At 46.2% G+C, this 20,174-nt stretch overlaps 1 protein-coding gene across 1 annotated transcript in view; it reads left to right on the top strand.

The window, feature by feature from the left end:
* ZNF532 (zinc finger protein 532) overlaps positions 1–19,338 on the top strand; it is a 133,750-nt gene extending 114,412 nt beyond the window's left edge. The window contains exons 7-9 of the mRNA XM_006891748.1: positions 8,889–9,001; positions 15,199–15,346; positions 18,844–19,338. Coding sequence (XP_006891810.1) covers positions 8,889–9,001; positions 15,199–15,346; positions 18,844–19,338 — 756 coding nt within the window. The remainder of the gene's footprint in view (positions 1–8,888; positions 9,002–15,198; positions 15,347–18,843) is intronic.
* The last annotated feature ends 836 nt before the right edge of the window (positions 19,339–20,174 follow it).

A 20,174-nucleotide genomic window follows, 5' to 3' on the forward strand; every position in this document is an offset into this window, starting at 1 on the left:
TTGTTGTTGTAGTGCGTCTTTGAGTTGGAACTGGCTCACAGCTGACCCTCCAGCAGGTTTTCAGGGGCAAGTAAATAGCACAGGAGATTTCCCCTCCTCCAGCAGAGCATCTGGTGGATTAGAACTGTGTGCCTTTGGGTTTGCAGCACAGCTTCTTACCAGTAGGCCACCCGTGCTCCCTATGCAGATGCGTTGAGACCACAATTTACTAGTAGTGATAAAGGGTAATGTGGAGTAGAAAGAGGAGGTTTGCTTTGAGGCCACTGGGTTTCTGTAAGGATGATAGAGTCATCTAGAAAAAGGTGCTGGTGACGATTGCACGAAGTGATGAATGCAGTCAGTACCAGTGCGTGGGTCTGTGTAAAAATTGTCGGATTGGCAAATGTGTCGGTAGAGTTGTTTTGATTTTTTTTTAAATATATATATTTTTTGGTTGTTTACTGTCAAATTCAATCCGACTGATACAGGAGAAGATTGCCCCTCCTCCAGCGGAACATTGGGTGGATTCGAACCGCTCGCCTTCAGGATTGCAGTGCAGGTTCTTGCCACTAGGCCACCAGCAATCCCTGGTAGAGATATTTTTATCACAATTTATAAGAAAGTTGCAAGTGCTGATTAAGGAATAAGAAGAACCTGCAGCCTCATAGCTTCAGTTTCTATCCACTCAGCTAAGTACTTGGAAAACGGGAATGAATGATAGAAGAAAGCCGGTAAACTCTGAATAGACGCTTGAAGGCATGTTCTCAACCACCACGGCACGTACTGTCCTCCTGGGCACACTACTTCACTTGTCAGCCAGCCTTTTGGTTTCTTTTTTCCTCTCCAGCTTTTAATACATCTTTGTTTTTGGTGGCTGTACACAACAAAACATACACCCGTTCACAGTTGCTCCGTGAACAGTTGAATGACATTGGTGACATCTCCACGTTGTGTCACCACCATTATGTTCCCACCAGTTCCTCCAGAGAGTTTCACCACCGTTTTTGTGAGCTGTCTGCCGTCACCTCCTCATCTAAAGCCCAAGTGACTTGCCAGATTCAGCTCATACAGATGAGAGCGAGGTCACCTGTAGAATCAAAACAGATGGTCTCTGTTACTTGGACAACACCGCCGTCTAGTCTAACGATAGCTTCCTGGACTAGTTTCAGTTCAGGATTTAAAAGATTCTTTCCAGACATTAGGTTAAGACCTCCCCTAGTCTCTGTGAATCCAGTCTGTCTGGTTTCTGGAGCAGTTGAAAGCGCTGGCTTTTCCCCTTTTTGATTAGGATTCATCCACTGAGTCTTTAATCAGAACATTTAGGAATGAGAGTCCCCTTTCTAGCCCTACAGTCGGGGAAGTTCAGCTGCTCCCTGGTCATTGACACGGACAAGTTTGCTGCTTGTTCATTGACATGGTCAAGTTCACATCTTCTGAGTTTTTTTTTGTTTTGGTTTTGTTTTTTTATAAATTGTGATTTGAATGAAAGTTACAAAATACTAGTTTTTAATTTAATTTAGTTTAATTTTAGTTTTCAGTTGTTTATAGTTTTCTAAAATTAGTTTCTTTATTGTAGACTGTCTTTCCCGTTATCTATCTTTGTGTCTATTATCTGCTTATTCATTTTCACTCCCTCCTCCCTGCCATCCTGTTCCTGGTAACCATTCACTAATGAATCTGTGCGTAAATCCTTGACCTTCTGTAGTTGTGGTCTAATGTACTGTTTGTGCTTTGTGACTAACTTCATATAGCACAGTGGCCTCTAGATTCATCCGTCTAACGCACGTTTCCTGAATTCTTTATTTAGTCTTGCATAGTGCTCTATTGTGTGAATATACTCAAACATTTTTTTTTCTTAAATACAACTCAAAACCTAGTGAAGTTCAGTGATTTTTCTTTAGAAGGAAAGAGTTACTACTTAATTAGGTGCTTTGGTTTTTCATTGAACACATTTACATTATTAGTCATAAGAGAAACACCAGTGAAACCACAAGCTTTTCAAACACAGAAACAACCTGAACGTCCTTTGGACGCTAAGTCAATGAGCACATGAGTAGTGAAAACATTCTACTCCTCAGTGAAATAGAATGGGCTGCAGAGACACACAGACGTTTGGGTGAATTGCACATGGTTTATGCTCAATGAGAGAAGACGGCTTTAAAATGCTACACAGTCTGTTAAGTATTCTTCATGTGGCCTACGGAACGAGCAAAACTTCAGGCGGAGAAACCAGAGAGCTAGTGTGTGTCTGGTTAGGTGGACGACGGAGAGAACATGTGGAATTTGAGGAAAAGGCTGCCCTGTATTCGCATTATTGGGACAGTTACTTGGCTCTGTATATTGGTCAAAACTCACAACTATACACACACCCAACTAATTTTAAGTCTTAAAAATTGTATTTAATGAAACTAGATTTTATACAGTGTTGAGGCAATAGACAGAAAATATGGTTTTTAAAAAAATACCATTCCGAAATCAAGTATGTAAAGGACCATAGAGAAATGGTGACAGGCTCATTCCTGGCTCCTTTGCGGAATAAGTTAATGAACCCTGTGTTTCTCTTTGTAAGTATTAGCAGGTATGCATGACTTTCTCATTTTGACCTCTTTTTAATGCAGAACGCAGCTTACTAAATACAATTTTCTGCACCAGTTCTTTCTCCACTGAGAGTTATTTTCATATTCACACATTGAGGTTGTTAGCATTCTTTTTTTTTTAAAGCTGCATGTTGTGTTCCCTTGTATAATTGTACATAGTGTATTTAACTGTTGGGCCCGGATTTCTTTCATATTTTACCCATTATACACATGCTTCTGGTAATAGGTTTGCGTGTACAGTCAGTTCTGCTACAGTGCTTATTCTGAACACAGTGGTTCTGATGCAGCTGATATGTATGGGAACAAGTTGAGCGTATCGTGGGTATTGAGCATTCCGTGGACTGCCAGGAGAACAAACAGGCCTGTCCTGGAGAGGGTGGCATGAGTCCAGGTAACCCTCCCCGCCACGTCACAGTAACTCAGGCTGCAACCCTTCGCTCAGCAAGCACGTGGCAGGTCTGCAGGCTGTGTTCCCGTCGTTTGACAGCGTTCATGTGTGTCTTAGCCGTTTGACTTGTTTGTTAACTGCTGCTGTTTTCTTAGATTTTCACCTTCTCCTGTGTCGCTGGCGGGATACTGAGTGTTGTCCTCCGACATCATTTTCCCATAAAGTCCTGTGGTTGCATTTTCTTGTAGCACCGTGATTTAATTGATTCAGTGACGGGGCAGTGGGGGTAGATGTGTCAGTAAGAGACAGTAAGATTGGCACAGGCTCGAGCAGGATCGCAGGCGTCTTGACAGCACATATCATCATTATCCACAACAACAACAGGTTGCATTAAGGCAGAACCAATAATTTTGAGAGATAAATGCTGTTGAATGTTTCCTACGATGGATTTAGTTTGTTTTTTCATGGAAAGGAAAACTTAAAAAGTGAATGGCCATAGTTGGGATGTAGTTCCAGGGCTTTCAATTTGGAAGTAGCTCAGCATGGTTTGGGAAGCAAGGCTGCAACCGTCCATCTTCATTCCTCTGGGTTCACGGGTGTGTGCTGGCCTTTAGGAGGGCTCACTGCACACTGATGGAAGAACAGGTAGATCACGGAGGTCAGGGACTCAGGAAAAGGCTGAGAAGGAGCCGTTTCAGCCCAAACCATCTGTATGAACTTGTGGCTTCTCCCCCCTCTGACTTCTTTCAAAATACCTGAAGCAGAAAGAGACAAGAAGGATGAGCAGTTGGATTGGGGCAAGTCTAGAAGGATCAGGAATGGGGCCTGTCTCTTCGTAAGCTGGCCCATGGTGGTACAAGTTCACCAGGTACCATGTCTTTCCAAAACAAAACCCAAGGCTGTTCCCGTTGAGTGTTGATGCCGACTCCTGACTCCTCTTGACCCTTTAGGGTGGATTAGGACTGTCAACAAAGTCTCCCTGGCTGTCATCTTTAGTGCAGCAGATGGCCCGTCATTAGCCCACGGAGGGGCTGGCGGCTTTCAATCGTTCACCTTTGATTTGCGGACAGGCACGTCGATCACCAGGGCCCAGGACTCCTTGGAATGGTCTTCAAGAGGCAGTGAGACCCCAAAGACCAGACGTCAAGTGTGAGGCCAATACAAGACCAGGGCACCTGAAGCCAAAGATTGTGGTGTGATGTGTTGAGCCTGTCTTTCCTAAAAGCTGTGAAGATAAAAAAGAAAAAGATAGAGGCTTTTCACTATGTCCACCCAAATGTTGTACAAGTTAGAATTGAGTGGGGAAAACAAGGCCCTTTTCTGACCATAGTTCACTGTCAAGAGTCCACTGCAGGCCTGGAAGGCATCATGACATTGGACTTCTACTCTCTTAACCAGTTTCTCATGTTATCCGATTTCTTTCTGTCTTTTTTAATTATTTCTCTCTCTCTCTCTCTGTGTGTGTGTGTGTGCGCACTATCAAATCTGACTGGTACAGGAGGAGATTGTTCTTCCTTCTCCAGCAGAACATCTGGTGGATTCGAACCATGCACCTCTGGGATTGCAGTGCAGTTACTTGCCACTAGGCCGCCAGAGCTCACCATGTGACCTGATTTCTAAAGTAGTTGCATTGCACTAATGAAGCCTGTAGTGTATAATCAGACGATTATAGGAGCAGCTAGAAAGAGAGCCCCAGTGGGCTGGTGGTAAGAAGATGCACTGCAGCCCCAAAGGCACATGGTTCATATCCACCCGCTTCTGTGAAAGAGGAGCCATCTCTTCCTGTGCAATTTACTGCTTCAGAAAATCTGCTGCAGGGTCAGTTGTGGGTCGATGTAGACTCCAACAACAACAACGATGTACTGTTGAAGGTGTGTTATGAAAAGAGACTCATTCAGCGTCATTGAAAGTTAGCCGAGAAGACACTTGTTTTGCTGGGCAGTGTGAACACGACCGGTTTGGTCTGGAATCCAGCATGGAACCCTCATTTTCTTGCATCTAACGAGACACGGGACCCACCCCTGTAGTTTGGTGTTGCACAGTGTCTGCATTTTACCCGAGGAGGAGGAGGAAGGCCAGCTGACACATTGTCAGAGCTTTGAAAATAGTAATTATTAATTCAGCCAAAATGGCAAGTTGTTAATTTCCTATCCACCGAGGATTCCCTTAGCATTTCCCTATTAAAGTTTTGATTCGGTATTAATATAACTGCACAACAATGAGAGAGAGAATATTAAGCTCTTTTAAGAGCAAATCTAATTTGCATTTCTCTGAAGCCTCTTCCCATGGGGTATTGTTAGAAAGATAGCTGTGGCTTTTCTACGTCCTTTGTATCAGTTGTGTTGGGGGGAGGGTGTCAGCATTTGGTAGCATCTCCTTTATAATTGTTTACTGTCACCGGCTTGTTTTTATTATGTAAGATTTCACGTTTTGATCTGTCGTTGTTGGTCTAATAAACTCTGTACAGAATTTAAGAGGAATTATGTACTAAATGTTTTTAAATGAGCTCATTGAAACTTGATAGGACAGCAGTGATGTTTGCTCCTTCTGACTTCGCCGTTTTCTTAAAGGCTTATTCTGAAATGAGGGCTGTTACCTCTCAGTCCTCTCTGGTTCCATAAATGCTAATCCAAGCCTTCTGGGATTTCTGCCAGTCCAGTTTGTTTTTGATGAAGCCGGTGCCTTTGAGAGAGGGCCAGTGCGTGCCACAGAGACCCCAGCTGATGCTTCCTTTTGTCCTGTCTGCCCCCGCCCCGCTCCCCAGGGAACCCATGCCAGGGGAAAAACAAAAGCTGTAGCGCTCGTGTTTTTAATGTCCGGGAGGAAATGACCCCTTTGCCTCTGTCTGAGTTTAGCGCCCACCAGAAGGATTCGCGTTGTTTGAAGACGTTGTGTTCCACTCTTGAATGCAAGTGTGGCTGTGGATGTTAGCTGGGATGGAGATGGGTCCGTTCCAGCCACAGCCATAAAGCAGATTTCTGCAAGGAGCGAGTCACGGGGGTGGCTGAGTTTCCTGGTGCATCTAAAACTCTGCTGTGGTCTAGTAAGGATTCAGTAAAGCATGATGGGAAGTGAAGGACCGTGAGAATTACCAAAACGGGACACAGACACGAGACAGGCATGGGCTGCAGGGAAGGTGGCATAAACCTTACGGCATGCATAAACCTTCGATTTGCAAAAAAATATACTGCCTCTAGGAGTAAAATAAAGCTCAGTAAAACGAGCTGTGTCTGTATGATGAGGGATATTATTATTATCATTAAGAGACTGCGGCTTACTTGTGTCCCCAGCTCTGTGCTAATTAACCTTTAACCTCTGTTGTTTTCCTGGCACCCCCTGTCCCCCTTCCCCGTGGGAGGCACTGCTGTGACCCCACAGATGGTTAGGGAGCTAAGGGGTCCCCAGCTGATGTGGTGAGTGAATGGTGGGGACAGGGTGTGTTTGAGTCCATGTCTGGCCCTGTCGGGCCTCAGTGTCAGCCTCGACTCTAGATTGGCTTTCCAGGTTGAATAAGGACAGTCTATCAGGTGGGCAATGCCTAAGAATTTTTTTTTCCTTCCCCTTTTGGTGTTTCTTTATCACTTAGCTTCCATTTTTTCTAATATTGCTTATCTCTTCCGGCCGCCAAACAGAATAGTGTAACTTCACAAAGAAGCGATGCCCACGTCAGCCTTATTTTTAATAAGGGTGGAATCTGATTTGGTTCCAGTCACAAGGCTGATGCTTCCTCTCTCCCTAATTTCCTTGTGATAGGACAGCATTTCATTCCGGGCTCCTGTGTACATAATACCCAGAGAGTGTGTTGAACTCCAAGCCACAGGTTTTTTACTTCAGAATTTATATATGAGGATTGTTGTTGTTGTTGTTGTTTGGTGCCGTCGAGTCATAGATGACTCATAGCGACCCTATGAACGAACGGCCTGAGCACCATTCATACATAGAGTTTCCGGAGGCAAGCCATTTCGGAAGTGGATGCCGCTCTTGCTTCCAGGCTATACATGAGGATACGTGGAATTAAATGAATGTTTCTCTGTTCACCTGGAATAGCAGAGGAAGGAAGCGAGTCAGAAGTGGAACATGTGGTTAGATGTCTCCATGGACCACTATCTCCTTTGCTAGGCGACCAGAAGAACAGAATGGTGCCTAGCTACTATAACTGAATACTGGTCAAGAGTCCATAGAAGACTGATCAAAAAGGGGAAAATGCAGAACAGATTTTCAGAGTCCAGACTCTCGTGTTTATGGGAGCCAGATGAACCCTTGAAATGACTATCCTGAGATAATCTCTAAACATTAAACCAAACGGATTTAAAACCAAACAATAGTTTAGTTTTACTGAGGGGCCTGCCTATAGCATTCTCCTCTTTGGAGAACTAACAGCGGCAGCTTGAAAGATTAGATAGGAAACGTTGGGGGCAACAGTGAGTTCATGTTGATGAGGAAGGATCTAGTCAGTTAAAGGAGGTTTAGGATGGTTGCACAGCTCAGAGAACATAATCACTGTCAAACCAGCAGGTTCGAATCCACCAGCTTGCCGCCTCCTGTGTGTTTTGCAGCCCCTGAAAACCTGCTGGAGGTTCAGCTGTGAGCCCAAGTTGATTCTGATGTAACAGCAATAAGATAATTGTTCATGTATAAACTTGAGTTAGTGTATGTTTTCAACAACAAAATCAATAAAATATAAGGAAAAAAGAAAAGTGTCTTAGCCTGAGTGGAAAACATTTTAAATATGAGGGGGGAAAATTTGTTAACACTGATTTCTCGTGAGGTATCTTGCTCCTACCTTTTCTCACTGCATTTCTTTATCTCCTCACTCCTACCCCCCACCACACATCCCCCAAATCAATGCCCACAAGCAGTCCCTTTAAAGTGGTTTCAACTTCTGTTTTCTGATTGAAACAGAAGGCCTTCTGGAAAAATTCTTCTTTCATATAATAAATCCTAACTTACTCATTAAGGAGGAAATAATTTCTTTTTATATGCTTAAAATTAGCCAGAGGTGCAAATTTAACATCTAAACACTGGGAGAAGATGCTATAATTCTTTCTGGATACAAGAAACCAAGTAAATGGCTTTATTTAGTATGTAATAAAGTGATGTTTTTATACATCATCTCCTTTAAAAAAAATTATGTGTCATCAGCCCTTTTCTGTACTGTCCCTGCCCTGTCCTCCATGTTTAAGAGTCTGCTAGTTTTATTTTTATGCAGCTAGATGATATCGGCTGTTGCATTTTAAAGGAACCTTCTCACTTTGTTCTTGTATTGCTAAATGATGCTGGCTATTTAGGGTTTTTTTGAGGCTGTTTAGGATTTTTTGTTTGTTGAAATTTTTTAATGAGATTTTATTGTAATTTTATAAAGAACTTGGATTTCCATTCATTCATTGTTGCACATTTTCCTCCCTGCCCTCCCTCCCCCCAGTTCACTTTTTTCTTGGGGAAAAAGTTCTTTCATTGTTATAAAGTCCCCCACAACCACCACTTTACTGTACAGCTCTTAGTATGGACTCTTGTCATGCCAGTAATACCTAGTGATAGATTCTTTTTGTACAGTTCTCTGCCTCATCTGTTTCAATGCCATGTACATCATTTATTCCCTCTTTTCTTTGTTTTTCCCAACCCCCATGTCACTCCTGTTTTATAACCATGGCATTATGCAGTATTTGTCTTTTTGTGACAGATATTTCACTCAGTACAATATCCTCCTTGGTCACTCATTTTGTATATTTCAAGAGTTCTTTGTTTTTCAGGGCTGCGTAATACTCCATTGTGTGAATGTACCACAGCCTCTCTGTGCATTCGTTTGTTGATGGGTTGTTTGGCTGGTTAGTTTAAATCATCAAGAAATTTTTGCTGGTTTTTGATGTTTCCTGTTTTCATCCTCTTACGCATCCTTCTCTCTCTCTCTCCCCCCCCCCATAAAGCAAATGAAGAAGCACCCCTGCCGCCAGTGTGACAAGTCCTTCAGCTCCTCACACAGCCTGTGCCGTCACAACCGGATCAAGCACAAAGGCATCAGGAAAGTGTACACCTGCTCGTAAGTCAGAGCTGCCGACGGGGGAGGGGCAGTGAGGCGTTAGCAGGGGAACGTCCACACGATTCTGTTTTTAAATCTCTGATCTGTATTAAGATTCAATTTCCCCATCTTCTCCATAGCCTATAGCCTGAAATTCTGAATTCTGTTCTGTGGCTTGGTTTGTGGTTCTCTGCCTGGATCTTAGCATTTAAAAATAAGAATATAAAAAGGTGCACACTGCATGCAAGTTCTTGTATGCTGCTTGCACCCAGAGTAATTCCTCACTGAGAGGTGGTGGTGGTGGTGGTGGTGGTGGTGTGCACCGTTGATTCAGAAATGACCCATAGCTGACCCTCTGTCAGCTTTTCAGAGGCATTTAATCGCACTGGAGGAGATTACCCAGCCTTTTGCCGCGGAGCTGCTGGTGGATTCGAACTGTATGCCTTTGGGATTGTAGCACTGCATCTTGCCACTTGACTACTAGTTCACTGAGAGGTAGAGGTCATTGATTGGCAGGTAGACAGCTGAATGAGATGCTTTCTCACCCTCCACATAGTGACTCCCTGACATTGGCCAGTGAATTTTCTCAGAGGTTCAGCCGAGGATCTGGTAGGACTTGGACTTGAGTTTGGTCCTGGAATGGCCTTGTACTCCCTGGCTGTTGGCCACCACTTAACATAGGGCAGCTTCCCCCACTACCCCAAGTTATCCTACTGACTGAAAGACTAAAAGGGAGAGAGACCGAAAGGACCAATTTAAACCTCTATCACCTAGTGGAGTGCCACACACCACTTCCTTATAGATGAAGATAAAGACTTACTATGCATGACAAATCTTTGTTGTGCACTAAATCACTTAGCTGAAGGAGAAAGTTGGGCAGTGTGGTGTTAGGTTAAAAGTTGACTTTTTTTAGCCATTTCAATTAGCCCGCTCTCATTTCCGGCTACTTTAACTACAGGTGCATAGTCTTGCAGATCACTGTGTTTTTGCAAATCGTCCACAGCTATGGGACTAGGATAAGAGAAGGAGTGCTTCCCACACTGAGCAGCAAGACTTGAGGCGAACAAGACTTGTGGCAAGACATGAGACAGACAAGAGCAAGACCCTGGTGATGGTGGAGAGACTGTGGCATTGCTGTGCAGAGACTGTGGCAAGGTGTTAGTAGAGGAGCCCTAAAGATAATGGCCACAGTTAAAGGTTTTTGCTGTTAAGGGGAAGCTGACTTGTAACAGCTTGGAGGAAAACCTTGCTGGATCATTTGGATTTGACTGCTAACTGAAATTAGAGCCTGGACTAATTGAAGAATTGTGCTTTTGAACTTGCCCTAAACTCTGGATCTGTATTGGGTGATATTATTTGTCTCTCCACTGTTCACCTTCCTTCCCTGATAAACCCTGTTTTGGGTTACCACAACTGTGAGTCAACAGTGAATAAACGAACCTCTTGGTGTTGGTTTGGCTCTAGAAGCACCATGGGTCTGGGCTGTGTCTCTTTATCCGCTTTCTGCTCTGGGGTGGTGAGGAGCTGTGCTATTCTCATTCTCTCTTTGGCCCTTTCAGAGAGGTGCTCTTGGCCCTGTGCCTCTGTGTCCTGTTTTCAGCTCTTTAGATAGGAAGCTTCCTCCTGATGGGATTTACATCTTTGAAACCTGATGGAAGGTCACTGTGAATTAGAACTGACACGATGGCACTGCGTTAGAATTTGATTCTATTAGCCAGAAGGTGCAAATTGCAGTTGACCCTTGAATCATCTGAGTTTGGAATTCACAGATCCACTTGTACAGTGATTTTCTTTTCCTATGATAGATAGGGATGAATGGAACGGCCAGCTTCTACAAAGGTGTGTTTTCTGGTTTGGGGTTGAGAGTAGGGTGTGGCTCTTGCTCATAACTGGTGTGAGCTGATTGGATTTGGCTTCGTATTTAAAAAGGCTTTTGGTCCCTCAGGCCTCTGGTCCTCAGGCCTGGTGTTTGTGGATCTTCGGAATAAAACAGGCTTGGAAGCAGGAGTGGCAAAAAAGCTTGCCTCTGGAAACTTTGTGAACTTGGAGAAAAGATGAAAGTTTTGTGTTCAAGACTTTAATGCATAGGGTTGCTATGGGTCATCTACAACTCTACCGCACTTAACAACAACAACAACGATAGATGGAGAAGAGATTGAGGTTGTTAATTTCAGCTTGGTTCAGCACCACAGTCAACACTCTTGGCACCAGCAGTCAGGACATCAAAAGACAAATTGCATTGGGAAAGTCTGCTGTCAGGGACCACTCTAGAGTGCTGAGGAGCAATGATGTCAGTCTGGAGACTAAGGTGCTCCTGATCCAGCTAATGGTCTTCACAGTTACATGCTGTGCATCAGAGAGCTGGATGACTAAGGATGTCAGAAGAATTGATACCTTTGAGTTTGGTGCTAGGGAAGAGTCTTGAACATACCATGAACCACCACGAGAACAAACAGCTCTGTCTTGGAGAGAGAGAAACCAGGTTTCTCCTTGGAGGCAAGGATTTTGAAGCTTCATCTCATACTTTGGGTGTGTGTCCAGGAGGGACCAATGCTTGGAGCAGGACCTTGTGTTTGGAAGGTTGAAGGGACAGCACAAGAGAGGAAGACCCTGAATGAGATGGATTGGTATGATAACTGGGGCATTGGGGTTAGATATGTTGGATTCAGTAAGACTCGCTTAGGATAAGGCAGGGTTTAGAGCTGTTGTACATAGGGTCGCTGTGAGTTGCAGGCAACTCAATGGCGCATAACAACAGCAATAATATAGCCATCACAATGGGCTCAGGTATTTTGAATATCAGCTTAAAACTTTTTGAAGTGTGTGTCGCCTCTGTGACCAGTTTGTCTTGCCAGTCGATGATTCATGGGACTTAAAAGGCTTCAGGTTGCTTGGTGGCATAGTCTTCTAGCACCTGTGTTGAAGATCTTGTGGACTGCAAAAAGAATGAACAAGCAGGTCTTGGAAAAGTGCAGCCAGAGTGCTCCTCAGAGGCACAAACAGTGACGATTCCATTTCCCATACTTGGGTCATGTTGTTAGGAGGGGCTGTTCTTGGAAAGGGACATCATAATGGCAAAGTTGATGGGTCAGCAACAGAGAGGAAGACTCTCAGTGAGATGGGTTGATACGTTGACTGCAGCAATAGGCTCAAGTGTGTAGTTGATGCGGATGGGGTAGGATGGGATAGGGCTTAGATCTGTTGTTCATTGGAGGGTTTATGAATAGTACCAACTCAAGGTAGCTAACAAAAATAGAATCCTTCTAGATAGAATGGATTCCCTGGGCCGAGAGGAAGGGCAGAAGACAGCTGGCAGGCATGCCCTACATCTTCTGCACGAAGTCACTGTAAGGCTGGAAGATGCAGAGATTGCCCAGTTCATCTGTTGTTGTAGTTGTAAAATCTCCTCGTTTTGGGGAATGTTGATTATTGGGTGTTGGTGCTGGCTCCAGCCACAGCCTTAGGGGGGTCTCTGATATGGAATATTCAGGGTTTCAGGACAACCATTACAGATTTCCCCAGGAATATTTTTGGAGGCAGCAAATTCGGTTCCAAATAAGATTGACATATCTTCCGTCCTCTTTCACTGTTGTGGTAACTTCAGGGAGCTCTGGTGGTGCATTTTGCAAGGAAATGTGCTGTTAACCCCCCCAAGGCAGCACCTCCCTGATGGCTGGGAACCACCAGTTGCTCTGCAGGAAAAAAGTGAGCCATTTCCCCCCATGCAATTTATAGCATTCCTAAACCCTGCTGGACAGTCAGCTGTGAGTCAGTACTGACTCACTGCCAAAGAGTTGAGTTTGCAGTTTTTATTTTTTCTTTTTTTTTAAAGTAATATGGTACTTTTGTTGATGATTTACATAGCAGCTTAGATTCACATTCAGCTGTGTGTACCCTGGGTGTTCAACAGAGTTGGTTAATATGCTACAGTGCAAAGACATTCTAATTGCCACTGTTCGTTCAGTTTCCATTAATCTCATTTCCTCCTCCCTCCCCTACCTCCTAAATAACATTCTCATCTTTGTAAGTGATTGTATTTTTATTTTTTTGAGTCAAGATACATGCAGGGTTATCATTGATTGCTGGTTGGATGAATATCTTGGAGCAGTTGTTGTTGTTATGTGTCGTCGAGTCGCTTGCGACTCATAGCGACCCTATGTACAACAGCCCTAAACTCCACTCTGTCCTGTGCCAATCTCACTGTCTCTGACACTCCCATCCCAATTATCCCAGTCACTGAATCAATCCACCTCATAGAGGGCCTTCCTCTCCTGCGCTGTCCCTCCACCCTCCCAAGCATGATGTCCCTCTCCAAGGACTGGTCTCTCCTTACAACATACCCAAAATATGTTAGACGGAGCCTCAGAATCCTTGTCTTCAAGGAGCCACCCGGTTTAACCCTTTCCAGGACAAATCTGTTTGTTTTCCTGGCAGTCCATGGTATTCTCAATACTCTTCTCCAGCACCACAGCTCAAAGGCATCAATTCTCCTTCTATCCTCCTTGGTCATTGTCTAACTCTCTGATGCATAACAAGTGATTGCGAAGACCATGGCCTGTATCAGATGCACCTTAGTCTCCAGAGAGACACCATTGTTCTTCAGTACTTTGGAGAGGTCCCTAACAGCAGACTTTCCCATTGCAATGTGCCTTTTAATTTCCTGGCTGCTGGTGCCAAGACTGTTGACTATGGAGCCAAGCAAACTAAAGCTGTGTACAGTCTCAATCTTGGAGCAGTAGTTTCAGGAAATCCTCCCACCTCAGCCAGTCAAGTACGTCTGATTTTGTGTAGGCATTTGGCATTCTGGTTTACATTTCTTCCCCTGTTCTCAAAGTTCCACCTGTTAAAGCCCTGATTGGAATGACTGGTCATGGGAGTCGGGCACCATCTAGCTCCTCTGATCTCAGAGATGAGGCCGTGGATCATGTACATTGTGTATCCTATAGAACAGCCACTTTGTTTCCTTGCGGTGGTATTCCTGATATTTGGGTTACCGCATACATGTTTGCCTTGGTCATGAACTTGTATGCCTGCTCTTGTCTAGTATATTTAGAAATGGTAATTTGTACAGTCCTAAGAAAAATTAAAGTCATAATCTGTAATGTTCTTTTGTGGAGTTTATGATAAAATGAAGACTTTTTAAAGAGCTTTTGGGCATGTCTGTTCTTGGTTCTCTGCATTTTCTCTGCTGAATGAATAAGCATATTTGAGGGTTCTGATTTGAAGCATACATGCTAGATTCCTGCTTTGAGGAAGAACTTGCCTCGGTTACACACCTTGTCTTCTCTTGATTGTGGCATTGGGCAGGAATGAATGATGCCAGATTGAGGAACCCTGGGGTAAGGGACCCCTTTCTTTTTTCATGTTTGTCACTTGGTGAATCCCAAGGGCCTTAACTCTTAGAATCATCATAAGGAAAACTTTTGAAATTTGTTCTTTTCCATTTAAAAACTAAAACCGTTGCAAGTTACAAGTTAAGACCGTGGTGCAGGCCAACCCTAGAAAAGAAGTGGTCCTGCTGAACCAAACTTGGCCGGTTCCCTAAGGACACACAATCTGACTCTGTTCTGTGGAAGTGATCAAACCCTTCACGGCTTGGAACCAGGCTTCACAGCACAGTTACCGTTTACCTGGGGTCCTTGGTCTTCACACAGGTCATTTGGGGAACCGAGTGTACCACAGGGGGCCTCTGGTCGGGTCAGTAGGGGGCTGCACTCCAGCCTGAGGGACATGGCTCTGTAGCCATTCCAAGGGAGAAGGATGATGGTCTCTCGTGCAATTTATAACCTTGGAAAGCCAGTGATGGCCAGTGGTTCCAGCTCAGCGTCAATGAGTTGGGTTCTTTTGTTGTTTTTATATATATATATTTTGTGTGTGTGTGTGTGTGTGTGTGTGTGTGTGTGTGTGTGTGTGTGTGTGTGCGCGCGCGCGCGCACGCGTGCATGCACAGTCAAATCAGATCTGACTGTACAGGAGGAGATTGTCCCTCCTTCTCCAGCAGAGCATCTGGTGGATTCAAACTGCACAACTCTGGGGTTGCAGTGTGGCTTCTCCTGCCAGGCCACCAGAGCTCCCTTGGTTTTGTTTTTGTTTTTGGTTTTTTTTTTAGTTCCGTGGACAGAGAAGCTTTCTCAGTCATGACTGTATTCGTTGTGTGTTCTCAATCACCCGGTGCTTTTTTCCACAAGTAAATGATCCGTCTGCGTTTGGTCCCACAGGCACTGCCCGGACTCCCGGCGCACCTTCACGAAGCGGTTGATGCTGGAGAAGCACATCCAGCTGATGCATGGCATCAAGGATCCGGACTTGAAGGAGATGGCAGAGGGCCCCAATGAGGAGGAAGTGGAAATGCAGGAGGACACCAAGGTCAGCAGCCCCAGATCTTCTCCCGGCAGCAGCCTGTGTTGGTGGCCTTTCCCTGTCATTCTGGACGTGTGTGCCTGTGTCTGTAGACTCTGTCCAGGCCATGAACAGGATATAAAATCATCGATAAACTGTCGTGACATATGTCCCAAACCCTCATCTTTCTCCTTAAAGACATTCTTTATTTTTTTTATATATATCTTTCCAGAGAAATGCTAATGATCTGCTCATAGAAGTTTTAAATTTCTTTATTGACATACTAATGGAATATGTTCAGTAGCTGCTTCTTCACTGACAGCATATGGGCCATTAGACCAAAAATCAGTTTAAACTGATGGCTGTCAAGTCAGTTCTGACTCGTAGTGACCCCACATGGCAGAGCAGAGCCTCCCCACAGTGTTCCCAAGGCTGTAATCTGTTCACACAGACTGCCATGCTCGTCTCCTGTAGAGCAGCCGGTGGGTGGGTTTGAACCACCGATCTTTCATTTGTTATCTGAGCTCTTAACACCATGCAGCCAGGCCTCCTTTTGGCTGTTATCTCCTGTAAATGAAGGGAGTCTTCTCTTTGTAACGATCGAACACAAAACTCCATGTTTGTGTTTTATTTTCTGTCCGTGGGTGCTGGATTTTAATCAGCATAAATGCGTGCTAGCGTTTGTGCACAAGTCGTTGCGTGTGCTCGGTGCAGTCCGGGAGTTAGAGGAAGCAGCAGTCAGGGAACGTGGCCCTCCTGGAACCCACATGGCTACAATACAACGCCCAGTGTGTTACCGAAGGCTCGGCCCTGCAGAAGCCAAGAAAACACAGGTCACAGGTCTCCGGATGACGCAGGGAGGCTAACTTGAAGGGAGCTAGCATTGTCCAGTGTGGCAGATGCCTCGTGGACAGGCAGAAATGGCACGCTGTGGAGGATGAAGGAGGGAAGTGTCGTTTCGCCTCGGGTTTTTGAGAAGTAGCAGTGAGGGGCTAGGCTGTGGTGGCATTTGCAGTGGGGAGGCAGTAGGAAGGAGGAGAGTAGACAGAGGCTCGCTGCTGCAAACCAGGGGAGTGCTTCATGGCCCAGGGTCCCTGGCCAGGGCCAGCTATACCGTGTGTTTCTGGAAAGCTCCCTGTGGTGTAGACGCAACACCCACCAAGGGTCTTCCTCCCTGGCTGGCTCTCTGCTTCTCCAGCCTCCTCTTAATAACTTGCCCGCCTGTGAAACCAAGTCTCCCATCCTTGCTTCTGGCTGTGCTTGTCTCTGGAGCTGGCCTTTTAATTCCTGGTTCCCACCTACTTCTGTAGTTGTAAGAGAGTGTGTTTTGTTGGGTCTTAAAGCTGCTGTCAACTAGAAGACAGATCGTTATTTTATGGGCCACCATAAAAGAGAACAAGCCTGCCAGCCATGCTGAACGGTGACAGCCCGTCAGCTGTGGGAGGCCTGCTATTTCTGGGATATTTGTGCAGAGAATGAGAACTTGATGAAACACGCTGTTTCAGATCTTTAAAGGAGCCGCACCGCGGGCTTCACCTGCATGGTGTCCCTGAAACCTCTCACTGGGGTGACCTCGGCCCCTGCCCCCTCCCTTGTCTGAATGGGGAGTTTTGAGCCCTTCAGGATTGGGTGCATTTGTCCACTGCACTCAGGACACCCTGCTCTTAGAAGCCATGAGCTCATGCACCCCCTTATTCCATCTCTGGTTCTTCTTCCTGCATCTGGCCACACCCTCCTTTGTAGTTCATGTCCTGTGTGTGGAGGTGGAATTTAATACATCATGGCTGTCCTGCATGGACAGACCACTTCTCCCTGGGGCCCCCGTGAGCCAAGCCCTCTGTCTTTTGGGCCTGTGTTAGATTCCATGACAGCTCTGGAACCAGCTGTTGGCAGAGAAGAGGATTACTCTTGGGCTCATCACAGTCCCTCCTGAAGCTGAGGGTGGACACGTTGTCAGCTCATCTGAACTGAGCGGCTGTGTGAGTGAGAGTGGAACCGGAAGAGGAGCTCTTGTTAGGAAGAATGGGGGAGGTGGCAACGCCAAGGAGCTGACTGGCGTCCCCCTGCTGCCCCAGGACCTTTGCACTGGTTATTCTTAGTCTGTGTAGGGTCCCAGCCCTTCTTGGGCTGCCTCCTTAACCTTTAGGTCTCAGGTTAACAGTCACCCTTCATGACCATCACCCTGTCGGTAGTTGTCCTGCACCTCATTCCCACTCTTGGTGGTCCACGTGTCACAGAACTTACCTATTAAAGACTGAGCTAAACAGCTGAGTGGCATCCACTTCCTAAATCACATGCCTCCAGAAACTCTATGGACTTTGATAAATGTCGATAGTTGTAGAGGGCCTTCAAGCCTTTTTGTTCATAGGGTCGCTATGAGTCGTGCTCAACTCAGAGGCAGTCAAAAATAATAAGAGGAATTGCTAGGCTCTTTTCTGCTATATGTTACAGTCTTCCCATGAGAGAATTTCATTGTCACCACCTCTCTGAGATGACAGGTCAGTCCCTCTTAGTCATAGTGAAACCAGAAGTCCCCACATTGCCCCCATGAGATGCTGGACAACTGCCGTCTGGCTCTCATCTGCCCTGTCCCCACGCTGCCCTCACACCCCTCTCCCTCCCTGCCTGGAGCATTTCCTGTTTTGTCTCCATGTGACTCTTGTCCTCACTATTGTCAGCCAGGTTACCCATTACCCAGTCCTTTCCACAACTCAGCATAACCATTGTAAACTGTCCCCCTCCTTGTCTTGTTTTCCCTGTGCCCTGCACGTCCTAATGTGCTTTTTCATTCTGTTGTGTCTGTCTTGCTCCAGGGGACCGTGAGTCCCCTGTTCACAGCTGGCCTCACTGACCAGAGCAGGGACTAGGTTCATGTTTGTGGAGAGGTTGAGAGGTGGATGGTGCCTGCACTGTCCCCAGGCAGTCCTTGGCTCGCCTCCTCTCTCTGTCTGGAGCATTTCCTGTCTTGTAGCCGTGTGGCCCATGTCCTCAGTCTGTCAGCTCTCTGTTCCAGGTTACCCGTCACCCGTCTAATGAAGGGCAGGCGTGGCCGTGTAGAACGGTGTTAGGTGCCGTTGAGTCACCTCAGCCTCCGAGTGACCCACGTGTGACAGAAGGGAACACGCCCCGCTCACTGCTCTGCTTGAGCCCCCGTAGCTGCCGAGCCTGTCCAGCTGCCTGTGGGGCTGCCTGTCTTTCGCTGACCCTCTGCTTTTCCAAGCAGGGTGCATGCTGTTGCTGTGTGCCGTCAACTGAGCGAGAGCTGACCCTCCAGTGAGTTTTCAGAGGCAGGAAATTGCATGGCTGGGGGAGTGTCCATCCTTCTTCCAGGGGGCAGCTCATGGATTCAGACAGCCACAGTTTACATTGTGTTGGCAGCACAATTCCTACCCACTGAGGCTCAGAACCAAGGTCCCCCCCAGGGATGGCTGCCTTCACCGGAGCTTCAAGCCTGAGCTGGCCAGTCCTTCGCCCAGCGCCCCTGAGCCCTTGTAAACTAGCCCTCTGTCTTGTTTTTCTCCAAGGCCCCCAGCCCCAAGCGCAAGTTGGAAGAGCCGGTCTTGGAGTTCCGACCTCCCCGGGGAGCCATCACGCAGCCCCTGAAGAAGCTGAAGATCAACGTCTTCAAGGTCCACAAGTGCGCGGTGTGCGGCTTCACCACTGAGAACCTCCTGCAGTTCCACGAGCACATCCCGCAGCACAAGTCCGACGGCTCGTCGTACCAGTGCCGCGAGTGCGGGCTCTGCTACACGTCGCACGTGTCCCTGTCGCGACACCTCTTCATCGTGCACAAGCTCAAGGAGCCCCAGCCGGTGTCCAAGCAGAACGGGGCCGGGGAGGACACCCAGCAGGAGAACAAGCCGGGCCCCGAGGACGACTCCCCCGACGGCGCCGTCTCCGACCGCAAGTGCAAAGTCTGCGCCAAAACTTTTGAAACGGAAGCTGCCTTAAACACTCACATGCGGACACACGGCATGGCCTTCATCAAGTCCAAAAGAATGAGTTCGGCTGAGAAATAGCCACCGAGCGTCCCCGGGGAGAGGTCGCTGGGCCCCTCAGCGCCCGCAGAGACGTGCTTGTTACCAAGCTTACAGTGTGACGGAGTTAACAGCTCTGTCCAGCCTGTTGCAATATATTCTCTCTCAACACTTTCCTCTCCACCTCAGGGCATCGATCCTCCATCCTAAGTATTAAAGACAGTATTTGAGTTTAAAAGAGTTTGTATATATTTAAAGGAATAACTTTTGATACTCTTTGTTACATGTTTGCATCAGTATTTAGTGGACAATGTCGGTCTTTTTTTTGTTCTTTGCCGAGGGTGGGGATTAGACTTTTTCTGTTTTGTACCACATTTCTTTACCACAGTATTCTTAGTCACAGGGCCAGTTCTGGAATTCCAAGAAATCATTTTTGTAATTTACGAATTTGAAAGGGTTAACTAATAACAGGCAGAAATAATGCCTTTTTTAGTGTTGGGTTGTTTTGTTTTGTTTTTTTAGAATTCACTACATAAATTGTAGGTAATCTTAGGTCTCAAAAACACTAGGAACTTTTTTAAGTGTCTTAGCAACTCCCCTCAGGGTGTCTGCTCTGCCCGAGCACGGGCACCCCTAGACACAGGTATGCACCTGAGACACAGGTGTGTACCTGAGACACAACCCCTGCACAGGTGCATGGGGGGGTTCAGGGCCTCACCATACAGTGTTCAAAGCAGCCTGGCAAGTTGATTCTCCCTGGGAGTGGGTGAACGTACACCCCAGTACAGAGGATGGGGTTCTCAATTTAGAAGAGTAAGCAAGGAATGGTGTTAGGGCAAAAATGAGGGACTCTTCATTGCCATTCCTATGGTCCCTAT

The sequence above is a fragment of the Elephantulus edwardii genome, unplaced genomic scaffold, assembly GCF_000299155.1.
Source record: "Elephantulus edwardii isolate Elephantulus edwardi_28Jun2011 unplaced genomic scaffold, EleEdw1.0 scaffold00103, whole genome shotgun sequence".
Taxonomy (NCBI): domain Eukaryota; kingdom Metazoa; phylum Chordata; class Mammalia; order Macroscelidea; family Macroscelididae; genus Elephantulus; species Elephantulus edwardii.